We start from the raw sequence: 15,041 nt of genomic DNA, 5'->3' as shown, positions 1-15,041 counted from the left end.
TGCGAGTCGGACTCGCGCACGAAGGGTTCCGTACCACAATGAAAAAAAAAACGGAAAAAAATGCAAAAAAAAAACGGTCACCCATCCAAGTACTGACCACGCCCGACGTTGCTTAACTTTGGTCAAAAATCACGATTGTTGTATGGGAGCCCCATTTAAATCTTTATTTTATTCTGTTTTTAGTATTTGTTGTTATAGCGGCAACAGAAATACATCATCTGTGAAAATTTCAACTGTCTAGCTATCACGGTTCGTGAGATACAGCCTGGTGACAGACGGACGGACGCACGGACGGACAGCGAAGTCTTAGTAATAGGGTCCCGTTTTACCCTTTGGGTACGGAACCCTAAAAAATCGATTCAACAACGTTTCAAAATCACCTTTTGTATGAAATCCCATCTCACCCCAACTACGAGGGACTACGGGGTGAGAAGGGATTTTGTGTTTATCTTTAAAGTTATGAAATTCAACTACCTAAAACCATAAAAACACACATAAAAACGGCCGGAACATTTATTAATAAAATTAAGTTTGCATAAAATGTAAAAATAAAATGTTATATCGAGGTTTGAATGTCAGTTTTGTCCCTACTCACCCCATTTTACGGTACCTAAAGTAATCGTTAGATATCTAAGAAAAAGTATAAGAGATTGGCTTCAGATTGTCCAATGTATTTGATGCACTTAACTATGAAAATCTTTCTTTCACAGAACTGCATTACAGTTACAATAATTAAATTTCAACACATTTTGGCTATTTTTGACGAAATAGCGTAGGTAGTATAAAAGTGACCATTGATGCAACTTTAAGCTTCTAATTGGTACCTTCTAATTGAACTTATGACCTCAAACCGTCAGCCACAACATTTCAACACATATCAAGGATCTCATATTGACACCGTCCTCTGCTAAATGATCATTCGTCAACCTTATTTCAAAGAAATTAAGGTCCATTATTGGTCATTGTACGTGACCCAAGTCCTCTTCAATCCATTTTGAAACATCTCAACCGCAATTTTCGACAGATTCACACCCACAACACACTGAAAAAGGAATTCTAGCTCGTTCATATAAGGTTGTGTTTCGAATGTCGTGCGAGCGATTGCAAAAACAAGTGAATTGGAGACTGTGCATGCAGCGGGGTCAATGGCCTCTCGCCTCGGCCAATATTTTGATAATCGATGGCTAGTTTGAGTTTAATGTTTGTGGGTAAATTGACCTTTCATTGGCCGCAAACATAGGCTAGGAATCCTCTAGACCGAGTTTAGAGCAATTATTTCATGCAACCGATGATGCCAAAAATGCGGGGGTGCGCGGGACGAGGTGAGCGAAGTCCCGTGCTGTGATTGGTCCGTTCAAAGACACGGACGTCACACAAAGACACTTTTGACTCGAACATGGAGCAAAATTACCGTATGCGTGGCAGAGGGGGTAGCGCGACTATGCTCAGTCTGGAGGATATTTTGTCTGTGACCGCAAATCATCATTTCGTGACTGTTACATATATGAGATACAACTACTCTACTTACTTAGCTAAAGTCTTAAAAAAACCGGACAGGTACGAGTCGGACCCGCCCGCCGAGGGTTCCCTACTTTTTAGTATTTGTTGTGATAGTGGCAACAGAAATACATCATCTGTGAAAATTTCAACCGTCTAGCTATCACGGTTTATGAGATACAGCCTGGTAACAGACAGACAGACGGACAAACGGACAGTCTTAGTAATAGGGTCCCGTTTTTACCCTTTGGGTACGGAACCCTAAAAATGGGAACAAAATAAAAAAAATGCAGCTGATATTTACACACATTAAACAGTTATATCGAAATCCGATATTTTATGTTATTTATTCGTGAACATCAAAGAACTTAATTACTTTACTCATAATATCAAACAATACATTTTAACCATAAAATAACAAGCTAATTGGAAAATATCCGCCGAAGCATGAATTTTCATCTGCCTTTTCATTATTAATCATGACCATTATTATTTTTAATGCGTTTCGATTATTCCAACACTCCCCAGTCAGTTACGGAATTCATCATTAATTAAATTTTAATGATAGTCCGTGTTACATATTTTCATTAAACTGACAGAATAAATAAACAAGAATGCCAGATGGGTGTGCTTATGCTTTATTTAATTAGTTTGCGTTTAACGCCATATCGCTGTCGGCGGCCGATCGTAAGATCAGGCATATCGTGAAATTCCTAGGCATATCGTGAAACGTGAAAATATTTGATTCGTTCCCTGAATCGCCGGAGCCCCGCTACGCGCGGCTCCTATTTCTGGGCAGTTTGCCCTTCGGGCATCTGAAGCAACCTAACGAACCTATCCTACCTATATATTGGTTTAATGTGACTATCGTCAAAACATTACACAGGAACATTACGAACTGCCTGATCTTACGATCGGCCGCCGACATCGCTATCATAACAGCCGTAACACCATTATAAAATTCAAACAATCGTTTACCGTATTCTTATGCTGAAAATTAGAAATACGAACTGGTTTTCCAATAGCACTTACGGCTGTTATGTGTGCTGGGGAAGCATATGCGTTGACATGCCGTGAATTAAAAAAAAAGGTCAAGTGCGAGTTGCACTCGCGTACGAAGGGTTCTGTACCATTACGCAAAAAGATCACGTTTGTTGTATGGGAACCCCGCTTAAATATTTATTTTATTCTGTTTAGTATTTGTTGTTATAGCGGCAACAGAAATACATCATCTATGAAAACTGTCTAGCTATCACGGTTCATGACGACAGACAGACAGACGGACATTGGAGTCTTAGTAATACGGTCCCGTTTTTACCCTTTGGGTACAATAACAGAACCCTAAAAATGCAGTTTACCTAAATATTAGTTTTTGTAGGAATATGAGCTCTAATAATGATTATATAGAATTCAGAGTTTAACATAAAGTAAAATAATTTCACTGAAAACTTTTTACTATCTAAAAACGACATCAGTAAATGAAATAACAAAAATATAAACTATCTGATGAATTGTGGGCTGTGGCATATACGAGGAAAGACTCCATTAAAGTGATTAGCGGCTCGATTCGGAAAATGAATTAGATCAACCTCAACAAGTTACGATATGGATAATTTAAAGATATTTGTAAGATAGATATGTATGTCAAATTTGACGTTTCCGCGATTCTGGAGGTCCTCTTGAACGATTTCGACAAGTTATGACTTAGATATCCAAGTCACATCTAGTCGATATCTAATGTAAATCTAGTTGATCTCTATATCGTCTCTAGATCTTGTGATTATCTCGTTTCCCGAATACGCGTGTGGTTGCAAAGAATTTGTCTTTAAAAACATACAAGCTAAACAAATCTATTTATAATTACTGTATAATGTTACCGATAAACTTTAAATGTTTCGATCACAAGACAATACCGGGGTGGGCAAGTTTTCTGCCATAGCTCATTCCATCGGGCAGAAATAATATCCTTCCTTTTAACGTGAGTGATTTCTATTTTCAATCTAGTATACTAATTAATCCCATATTAACCTCATACGATTTCTAATAAAATAAACAATCTATACACAACTTTGGGAACAAATCAAATCATTTTATTAAATGTTATTTGTGTTTTTTTTTTGATTTCCGTTAATTTCAAGGGTGCATTCCTGAGCTTAAATCAAGTAACTTTCTCAAAGACACCGATGTTCTAATTAAGTCCATTTCGGAGATAATCAATGATTTATTTTTTCCTATAAGGCCTCTACAAGCGTGTACACTTGCCTTAGGGCCGGTTTACATATTGATTAGTATTTAGAATGAGTTCATACATTTGCTACTAAACTTAAGTACAATCTCGGTCGATTGATGTACGAAATGACATTGATATGTCACAGATTTCAATTGTTTGGTTGAGTTGAATGTAATGCCCGTGTTACAACAACGCTATATGGTACATTTAATAAGTTTAATAACTTTTAAAACTTATTTTTTTTTACAAAGTATTTTTTTTTGAAAATTAACTATGCCGTTTAGTTCTCTTAAACGTACTTAACCATACCTACCCCGAAGTTAACGGAAATAAAAAAAAAATACAAATGAAAAATTGTCCACTCGAAATTATACGTTAAAGTAGAAAAATGACAATTTAAAATACATCGACTAGGAAAATTGTCCATCCAGCATAATGTCGAAAAAGAATTATGTCCAATAATAGTCAAAATGTCAAATATGGTACAGGTCGAAAAATATATGTCCATTTGTATTTGCGTACACTGAAAATCATGACCATTTGAAAATTTGTACATTTACGATTACCTATAGAGGTTTATAATGCCATAGTCATGGAACTATTAAAAAGATCTATTAAAATAACTATTTTCAAAAAGAAAGTTTTATTTTAGTATATATGTCATAGGTAGATACTGAATATATTTCATTTTGCTCGTAATGTATAATGGACAAAATTCCATTCTGGCTTAATTAATTTACGACGGTTGGAAATTTGGTTAAAAATGTTTTTTAGCACAATTACATTTGGACAAGATTCACATTGGACACTATTACTTTTGATCCAACTTCAAAATGGTCATTTCAAGTGGACGATTTTCCATTTGCACCTAATGACAGTAAATCCGGCCTTCACCACTGGAGGGCTTCGTCACTTTTTCTTTAATATTAACATCTATTTCAGTTTATAATAAACAATCTACTTTACGCAACGGACATTCAGGCAAATTCCATTCGTATTTCAACTCGTCGCTTCGAAAGTCGTCAGCCCTTGACTCTCGACCTGCCTAGCTCGTGTCATGTCGGACGCAACTGACGTGTGGCATCAAGTGTTCTGCTTGTTTGATTTGATTCGAAATCGATATCACATCTGAGTGAGAATTTGAGCAGTGTCGTTGAGTTACGTAATTTTACTGTAAGTGGTGGTACTAGTGCTCGACATGCTAATGTCCAAAAGATGACACCTTGCTGTCACCTCCATTGACAATGCTCTAACTTTCAAGATGACATGTACTGAAACCGCGTCGAGCACCAGTACCACCACCTTATTCTTTGTTATTCTCTTTATTTTTCTGAGACTTCGGTCTAAAGAAACGAGGAGTTCTAGTAACCGGCTTTGGTAGAATGATCCTCATATCGTGCAACTTTTAATACCTAAGTAGTATGTCCTCAAATTTCGAAAACAAAATAGAAATCAACACCGAGACAGCAGCAGATGTTGGTTCAAATTGTTTGTTTTGCATCCCGAAAACGGAAAGATTTTTGGTTAATTGAAATGAAAAGGTTTATTGTATCAAAAACATTACGTAGGCACACTTACACTCTAAACTAGGCCGGCCCGTATCTTAAAACCTATTGAGTGTCCTTTGGTATACTTTGGTATTTCTTTGGTATACTTACGATCAGATTATTAATCCCGGCCATGCGAGAGAAACTGGTTATTTAACCAAGCACTCGCAACATAGTAACGTGTTATGATTAAACTAAGTCCCCATAACCCAGCCCTACCCTCGTCCTGTAGCAGCAGCTTTTGTTGCAGAGCCGCAACAAGGCGCTAGCCTCCGGTTCCTCCTCCGGCCCCCCCCGGGCCACCCCCCGCAGGCCCATCGCCAAGGTCGACGCAACCACCTATCGGCCCACTCGCCTCGGAGCGGGCCCTCTGGCCGCCCTCTTGGACTCCCCTGCTGAACACTTCGCGAGCCTCCATCGGCGCGCTGGTGACACTATACCTCCACAACAACAACTGGTTGAACAAGAGAGACAACAGTTCCAAACCCAAACGAGACAGCAACAATTAGAGCAAGCACAACAGCAATTCCAAGCCCAAGAACAACATGATGCTCAGGTGCAAAATCAACAAAATAGACTACAGCAACAAGATCAAGACCAGAGACAACCAGTGATTTACCAACAACAATCCCAAGTTCAAGAGACGAGACCGCAGCAACAATTTCCTACTCAATATAGACATCAACAGCAGCTTGCTCCTCAAGCTTACTATTTAGAGCAACTCCATGAAGAACAGCGTCGCAATCAACAACAACTCGAACTGTTACAGCAATTGTATCAACAACAACAGAGACAGCAACAACAGCAACAGCTTTACCAGCAATATCAAGGTCTCCATCACGATCCAGAGAGATATCAACTCGTACCGTATCAAGGGGAGTTCGCTCAGCGGTTCGGTATCCAAGCGCAGAGGAGGTTTTCTCAAGATTCGCAAGAAGACCTAAACAGACCTGGCTATCACACGGTGGTAGACCCTATCCAGAGAAGCATTGACCTTGACCTATTTGGGAAGTCAACAAGTGATGAAAGCGCTGTTTAAAAGCCAATAACATGATGTGACCCTTTAGATTACGCTTACATAAGTAATGTGTAAGAGTTTCAACACCGTTTCTCATCTCTAAAAATAACGTTGCTACTGATAGAAAAATATGCATATTTATGGAAAATTCTTACACAAAATCAATTTATTTTAATAGTAAAATTAATAAGGCTTGTGTGCTAGAAACGTAGTTGAGAAACTTTTTCGTTAAATACGATCATAAGAATAAAATTCTGCTCTTTACATAAATCAATTTGGTCTCACCGGGATTCGATATCAGATCAGATTTGCAAGCTTAACCAATCTAATTACTTGTGATTCTTTTGATTTAAATGATAAAATCACGATCGACTAATTAATCACATTTACAGAATTCGGGTCAGACGTGCATTTTGAAAGGCAATTTCAAATTGAACGTTAATCATATGAGCTTAAGGTACAATTTGGATGGGAGATGTACAGTCCTCATTTATCAAAGATGGACGCGTGACTGTTTGTACCCTTCTACTATTGCGACATATTCTGACCTCGGCTTAACGGTTCCGATGCATCCTTTCAATTATTTCTTGCAATTAGTATAAACGAAATTGCACTCTAAGATCATAACCATAAGAGTTATTAAATTATTTCATAAAATAAAGAATACACCCGCAATTCACTTCACACCCGCAAAAAGTGCGAAATTGCCTCTCACTTTTACATTTCTAGATCTTTTATTCTGTCGTAACAGAAGTCTTAATCTTTTTGGAGTTCTAACAATGTGATTTTAATTTCACAATTTAATGCTATATCCTCGGGCTAAAGCGTGGTTGAAAAGAAAATAAATCAAGCATGTCGAATAGTCTATAAGAAACACTAAATTTCGTGCAAGTTTGTTCGATTTTTATTCACGTCGAATAGCAAAAAAATAATAATGTTAATTCTACTCAGCAAAACGAGACCGTTCGATCCTTATATAAGAAAAAATATTCCAATATGGTTTCCATTCCGTTACCATTTTTCATACTTATAGACTTTTTTTAACGGTAACGGAATGGGAGAAACGAAAAATGAATAAAAATTTTGGAGACTTTTTCTCCTCTTAGGATCGAAAAAGCTCAAATTTGAGAAAAAACCGGGCAAGTGCGAGTAACACTCGCGCACGAAGGGTTCCGTACCATAATGCAAAAAAAAACCAAAAAAAGAAAAAAAAACGGTCACCCATCCAAGTACTGACCACTCCCGACGTTGCTTAACTTTGGTCAAAAATCACGTTTGTTGTATGGGAGCCCCATTTAAATCTTTATTTTATTCTGTTTTTAGTATTTGTTGTTATAGCGGCAACAGAAATACATCATCTGTGAAAATTTCAACTGTCTAGCTATCACGGTTCGTGAGATACAGCCTGGTGACAGACGGACGGACGGACGGACGGACAGCGAAGTCTTATCAATAGGGTCCCGTTTTACCCTTTGGGTACGGAACCCTAAAAAGTAGTGTAAAACTTATTAGTCTACCAATAGTTGTTTAGTAGTTTAGTAGTGTTGACGTATGAACATAGAGACAAAATAACATTTTAGCGAGCTGAAACATTAATATAAATACGAGTATACTTACTAGTTATTAAAAACAGAAACCGAAGAAGAGAGACCATGATACTTGAAAACATAAACTTTCCGAGAGACGAGCAATGCAGCTCGGAGATAAGCCAGTAATAGTAATTATTATCTCTAAGTTAATTTAAGAGAACCACAGCGCACGTGATCAGCGTAGCCACTTTCATACCATGATAATTCGTCTAACGTATTTTTAATGTCTGTTTTTTGATGTAGCTGTAAAATAAGCTGCCAAAAGCTAGCTTACAGTTTGTTTTTTTAGCATTAAAAAGAACTTGAAAGAAGGTAAGCGATCTTAATGTCTTTTAATTGAAAAACGCTTTTTAAAAATCAGTAACTATTACTTATGAAAACAGAGGAATATAAATAATCGTATTAGATTCATAATTTTTTACATATTTGCCGTAATTTATTTTTAAAATGTGTTTTTCAATTAAAAGACACATCAAGATTGTTTACCTTATTTCTAATGCCAAAAAAACGAACTATAGTAATAAATCTCTGAAATAATTAAGGGAAAAGTGGGTTCGCTGTATAGATATACTGTGGGAGAGTGCAAATAACTGTAAAGTCGGACTTATGAATTAACATTTCTGACAAATTGAACGAGAACTTAAATAGTTTCAGTTACAGTCATTCTGTAAATTTCTGAATGTTTCACCAAGTTATTTTGAGGAAAATTTTTTATATACCTGTGAAATATGTAAATTATAAAGTTTCGTTATTTATTACGTTTTTTACTTTATATACTGTGCTAAACATCTTTAAAGGCAGTTTGATATAATGTCGAATAGTTGTCTGAATAATAAGTAGTAATAAAAATGTATTTTTTTTCTAAATTTTCGACCATATTTTTAATGTAATTAAGCGTCACTTGCACCATTCCAATAACCCGTGGTTAACCCGTTAAACTTGGAGTTACCATGGTTACCAGTACAATTTGACACTGAATTAACGGTTTAACCGCTTAACCCCGGGTTAGTGGGATGATGCAAGTGGCCCTTAGGTATGTAAATACTTCATTAACAAAAATAACTTTATTTCTGTGATATACTCGTAATATTACTATGGTTTTTGATTTATCAAAAAATTATGTATGCTGCAAAGAAATAAATTCCACGATTGATTAATTTCGTGTAGATAATACCTAGTTATAAGTATATTTAATTAATTAATTTAACTAATGTGTACAGAATTGTAATAAAAGCTTGCCAAGTTATTCGTGTTTTATTGACAACTTCCTCTATTCCACTAACCCGGGGTTACCCGGTTAAGCCTGGAGTTGCCATGGGTACCAGTACAATTTGACACTGGGTTGACGGTTTAACCGGTTAACCCCGGGTTAGTGGGATGGTGCAAGTGACGTTAAATTACTTTATGAACCAAAATGACAGAAAAAAAATCATTTTCTTACTTGCTTCTACATTTCAAAGCAGGCCACTGACGAGCCTTCCAAATGGATGCCGTTACAATGGATTCATCCAAATGGACGGCATCCTAATATTAAACATTGTACGTTTTTGACATTCACGGACCGATTTTGGATTGCAGCCACGCTATTTGGACTGTTGGAAGGCTCGTCAGTGGCCACCTTAAGTCACAAGAGCCTAGACGCCGCCATATACTCGTAGTTACGCTCAAAATTAGTACATACAAATTAATTGCTTGATAAATATAGGATGTAACGAATTTCAAAGGCAAAAAGATTATAAAAGGATGGGTTTTCGTTTGGAAAACTCTTCGCTTTACCTCTATCAGCCCAGAGACCTACGAAAAGGTCTCCTGTTCCATTCTAATTTGAACTTTGTGTTGACAAAATAAAAACTAGTCTGATGTATACAAAAGGTACTTAAATACACAATACAGTACGTAGCGGCCCCCTTTTTTCAATATCTTCCGTTAAATTTAAATAATCACGATTATTTAGCTGTGGTCGCTCTTGTTTTGTGGTGCACGTTGAAGGGCTCTTAAGACATTTTTCTTTGAGAATGTATGGGGCTGTAGCGTTCTATTTCATTAGGGGACAGTATTCGGCACCATATTGGCCGAAAGAGGGCTAAAGCATAAGCGAAAGCGGAAGCGGTTAGAGTCGGAGCAAACTAAATTTGCATAGCACTTTTAATGATAATGTGTGCTTTATAGTGTTAACCTTTTGGACGCCAATGACCGATATATCCGCACCGCAGGTTCAACGCCAAAGACTGATAAATCGGTCACAGACCACAGAGCAACATAGACCTACGTGCATATGCATAAAGTTCAATTTCAATTTTGAGCGTTTCGTTACTTCGGTAGCGTGGTGTCCGAGTGTCAGCTTTTGTGTTTGACACGGCGTCAAAAAGGTTAAGGCTAGAAGCACCTAATATATTTAAAATTCTTGTAGATTAGTCTAGCATAATTTATAACGTAATTTCATATTATAAGAATAAATATCTAAAATTTAAATCTAAATCTAATTATCAAGGTATCCTTTTAACACTGACATCCAAATTTAACTTAAATACATCTTAATGATGACCAAAACCGCGAAATTGATGTGAAAATGGCCGAATATGGATGGTGCATGGCCTTGACCTAATTTTAGTGAAAGGCTGCACTAATGTCGACCTTAATGCAACTGCATAAGATCGATTGCATTCTCATGAGATGTGTCTTCGAGCTTGATCTAGCTGATGTTCAAAGATATATAACTAACATAGACCACTCAAACGAGTTGAGGTGCTTCTTATGCCAACGATCGTATTATTATTTTGTGTAGAGCGTAGGTAAGACATATGACGGAATATGGGCTCAAATCGAATCCTTTTTTTATTCAAGTTCTTTTTTTATTTTCCGAGTTTAACCAAAAACTATTTTTTATTTTATTTTTTTTTGTCAATAGGTACTTGAAAATAATATTGGAATCAAGAAACAAGTTTAATGAATAGCACCAATTAGGTGGGGAAAATTCTGGTAGGATTTCAGTAAGTGTCAGCACCCCTGTAAAAAAATTCGACTTTTACCGTCCTGCGTTAATTTTAACAAAACCCATTTTTTATGCATAGTAATTACAACAGAGTAGTGAAATAGTGGTTAAGGGAAAGATAGTGTTAAAACCTTTCGACACTTCGAGGCGATATCCTAGAGCTAAGGTACATACATGATACCTTTTTCTTACGGCAGTAGGTACCTATATGCGATGTCTATTCAAATATTATGTCTGTGTTCAAGCCTGCTCATGTCAGTATTAAGTGCTGCAACTCAGTGACAACCAAATATGTCCTCTATTCCAAATCCGTTAAGGTTTAAAAAACTTTGGCTTAATCGCCTCTCAAATGTTTTTCAATTCCATTGGCCTTTACCATCATTATGTTGGCAAACTTAGCTCTCACTAATATGTGACGTTCCACGGCAAAAGGTACCTTATGGTGGCTGGCGCTTACGTTGCATAGCGCCGCAATAATATTGGAGCGGCGTTAATAAAAGCGTAAGCGCCAACCGCCATAAGGTACCTTTTCCGTGGGACGTCACATATGTTAATATGTTTGTTTACTTTATTTATAAGTCTAAAGTTAGTTAGATGCACTGGCCTCGATATTAGATAATATTAGAGGTCTGATGTAATAAACTTTGGCTAATATTTTAATTAAAATCAAAATTTATTCCAATATACATAAAATATACTCGTATCTCTTCGAGGCACCTTGCCCGTTTGACGGCGATCTGGGCCAATTTTTAGGGTTCCGTACCCAAAGGGTAAAACGGGACCCTATTACTAAGACTTCGCTGTCCGTCCGTCCGTCCGTCCGTCCGTCCGTCCGTCCGTCCGTCCGTCCGTCTGTCCGTCTGTCTGTCACCAGCCTGTATCTCACGAACCGTGATAGCTAGACAGTTGAAATTTTCACAGATGATGTATTTCTGTTGCCGCTATAACAACAAATACTAAAAACAGAATAAAATAAAGATTTAAATGGGGCTCCCATACAACAAACGTGATTTTTGACCAAAGTTAAGCAACATCGGGCGTGGTCAGTACTTGGATGGGTGACCGTTTTTTTTTGCATATTTTTTCGTTTTTTTTTTCATTATGGTACGGATCCCTTCGTGCGCGAGTCCGACTCGCACTTGCCCGGTTTTTTTTTTATTATTCCAATAATCTACGATATTAACACATTCAGTGCCGAAAACCCGACTATCGGGTATTTTATGGTTTCGTTCCCAGGCCGGATGACCCGATGGGATCGTGGTACTTACTACTGCTTTATATGACGAAATTGTTGTGGCCTGGCGCGGATGTCTCGTTTGGCGGGGTGCATGGTATAATAATATACTCCGCCTGGTAATCTCTTCCCGTCTTTTCTAGGTCACCTGACTGACACAAGCCTAATACGGCATCATGCGACAGCACTATATGATAATATGCGATAGCGCTATATATAGCGGCCATGTTATTGTGACGTAGGCTTGTGTCACTCTGGGAAGAGAAGACCATGTTTTATTAGACTATGGCTGGGTGGCAATCAATGAACTCCCTACCACTCTTGACTTAGGCCGAAGGGCGAAGGGCCGCACACTCGATTACCCGTCGCCGCGTCATCGGCTCGCCCTTGCAAATCTACTAGAAAATTATACCGCCCGGCCTTCAAGAAAGGCTAGCTACAAGTATGTAAACGTGGTATAGTAGCTATGTATATGTATATTTTCGTATGCACGAGATGCCTATACGTATGCTTAAATATATCGGCCTTATGCACGAAATGGCCACGCTCCACCCGGCTGGGATGAGGTGTCTATATCGTCACTACTTTGAAAAACTCTCGTATCTCGCACTGCTACCCAGAGTTAAAACGCAGGAACTCTGTACGCATCCCATACATTAGTTACCACATTTTTCTTTTGATTGACAGAAGAAGATACGAGTTTTTTTCAAAGTAGTGACGATATGTCCCTATATATCTGAAAGTTTAAAGTAAGCCTACGTAGCTTACATAACAAATCTTTTAGAAATGATGCCAATCGACTGAAATATATGATGTCCCGGCACTTACATCTATGAAATAAAAGAAAGATAAGCAAAGATACTTCCTAAAAAGGACATAATTAATTTGATTGGAATTGGGTATCCACAGTGTGCCAAAATATAGTAAAGCATTGTAAAGATGTTTTGAAAAACCCGTTAAGGACAAACTAGGTACCTAGGTAAATATAATTATTAGTTATAGGGGGAATTACGAGTACTTATTCGCGTATAAAATCTTTTGAATGATTTCGTAATTTTTCGTGGCAGTCTTGCGCTCATCATGAATAATCTAAATAACTATCTATATTCATAATCTAGGACCTAGACCGTTTACTAGTGCGAATGTCTTTAAAGTCCTGTAATTGGAACTCACAATTACAATTTAATTTTAATTTTATACTAACCTCGTTCTAAAATTTCGTTTGTCGTTACATATCTAATTGTGAGCTATATACCTATTTATGATTCCATTATTATTTAGTTAGCTGTTGGATCTCCTTATGTTAATAAATAAATAAATCAGTCAAAATTTATGAGTATACATACCTATTTAAAATGCTGATTATACTGACGTAACTTTTGTTGTTGTTTCCAGTCAAAGCTGAACTGCGAAGTGTTGTACGACGACCTGGCCTTTGAAGTCCGTTGGGCCGTTGCTGGGGACAGCATCGTATTGCAGCTGGTGTCTAAACTGGGTGAGTAAGCTGTGTGCTCATACTTAGCAAAAAAAACGGGCTGCACTCCGGGAGTGCCGGCAGAAGTGAAAAGTCAACTTAAAAAAATTATTAGAAATACTTCGACAGGCCCACCCCCCTGTCGAAGTATTTAGCAGATGGCGCCAGCTTGCCCTGTCAATCCCTAGAATTGAGTAAATTATTTTTACATGGAATTTTATGTCCTGGATGCCAGCCCTTTAAACCAAATCTCGTAGAAAAACACACGCATCAGGTACCTTTTGCAGTGGAACGTCACATATCTTTACTATTTAATATCTAGTGAGTCTCTAATTCATTTCCCGAATCGCCGTATGGGAGCCGAAACACGCACTAGCACGCACAGTCCTCTTATACTACGACTGTACTCATCTGTGAGCATAGGTCAGATAAGTATATGTACTATGAATGATTCATCATTAGAATATACTAACAGCAATAGGTACTCCTAAGATTTATGGAAATGGTGGACTTTATGTCTTTGGAATAAGGCTTACGAACAAGCAGCTAATAGTGTGCAATGTGCCTAAATATCATCCGCCATATTATGCCGAACCAATCAGTAATGTCGCTTATACGCAGCCCATGACCGATTATCCCGAGATTACTTCGACGTCCATTATTGCCATGAGGCCTCATTCTGTTCCTTATCTGTTGATTTGTTCATGTCCGAATGTATGGAGAAGACAAATAATTACAGCCAGCATGAAATCGTCGGGTGACAAGCAAAAGTCACTAAGTACTATCAAAAAAATTAAGTAACAATTCACGGCGCGATTCGGGGAATGATTAGAGATTAACTAGATACGATATAGTAAAGATATGTGACGTCCCACGGATAAAGGTAGCTTACGGCGGTTGGTGCTTACGCTATTATTAACGTCGCTCCAATATTATTGCGGCGCTATGCAACGTAAGCGCCGGCCGGCATAAGGAACCTTTTTCCGTGGAACGTCACATATCTTCACTATTTCATATCAAGATAATCCCTAATCCACTTCCCGAATCGCGGCGCCAGCCGCCACAAGGTACCTTTTGCAGTGGAACATCACATATCGTTATTATTTCATATCTAGTCAGTCTCTAATTCATTTTCCGAATCGAGCCGTCACTTTATTACACTTGTAACACGGTTTATTGTCCAATAATTTCAAAGATGTTAGTGACTTTTGCTTGTCACCCGACGAAATGAATGAAGTGTAAAATGAAGAGATATATTTCATGCTGAAAGGGGGGTTACGTCAGGGAGAGGGGGGGGGGGGATACTAGTATGCTTGCAGCACCATACCCAAAGGTATCATAACACTTTTATTTCAAGTTGCCAATTTTTTTTTTAAACTCAATTTGACCCGATCATGTAACATTGCATTTCGTGTATAGTATCTAATTGAAAATGGACTGGTTGCTTTTTCTTGATTTGC

The 15,041-nt window shown here is 37.7% G+C and overlaps 1 protein-coding gene across 4 annotated transcripts in view; it reads left to right on the top strand.

Moving 5' to 3' along the window:
• Positions 1–15,041, top strand: part of LOC134675052 (protein Skeletor, isoforms B/C) — a 114,424-nt gene that overhangs the window by 76,827 nt on the left and 22,556 nt on the right. For 3 of the 4 annotated variants that reach the window (XM_063533197.1, XM_063533199.1, XM_063533198.1), the window contains exon 7: positions 13,503–13,602. In XM_063533197.1, the coding sequence (XP_063389267.1) occupies positions 13,503–13,602 (100 nt within the window). Of the gene's footprint in view, positions 1–5,524; positions 7,444–13,502; positions 13,603–15,041 lie in introns of those variants that run through there. The other variant, XM_063533200.1, reaches the window with a different exon arrangement.

The sequence above is a fragment of the Cydia fagiglandana genome, chromosome 21 (genome assembly GCF_963556715.1).
Source record: "Cydia fagiglandana chromosome 21, ilCydFagi1.1, whole genome shotgun sequence".
Taxonomy (NCBI): domain Eukaryota; kingdom Metazoa; phylum Arthropoda; class Insecta; order Lepidoptera; family Tortricidae; genus Cydia; species Cydia fagiglandana.
The sequence above is the reverse complement of the archived record's forward strand: the minus strand, read 5'-3'. Positions and strand labels throughout refer to the sequence as shown.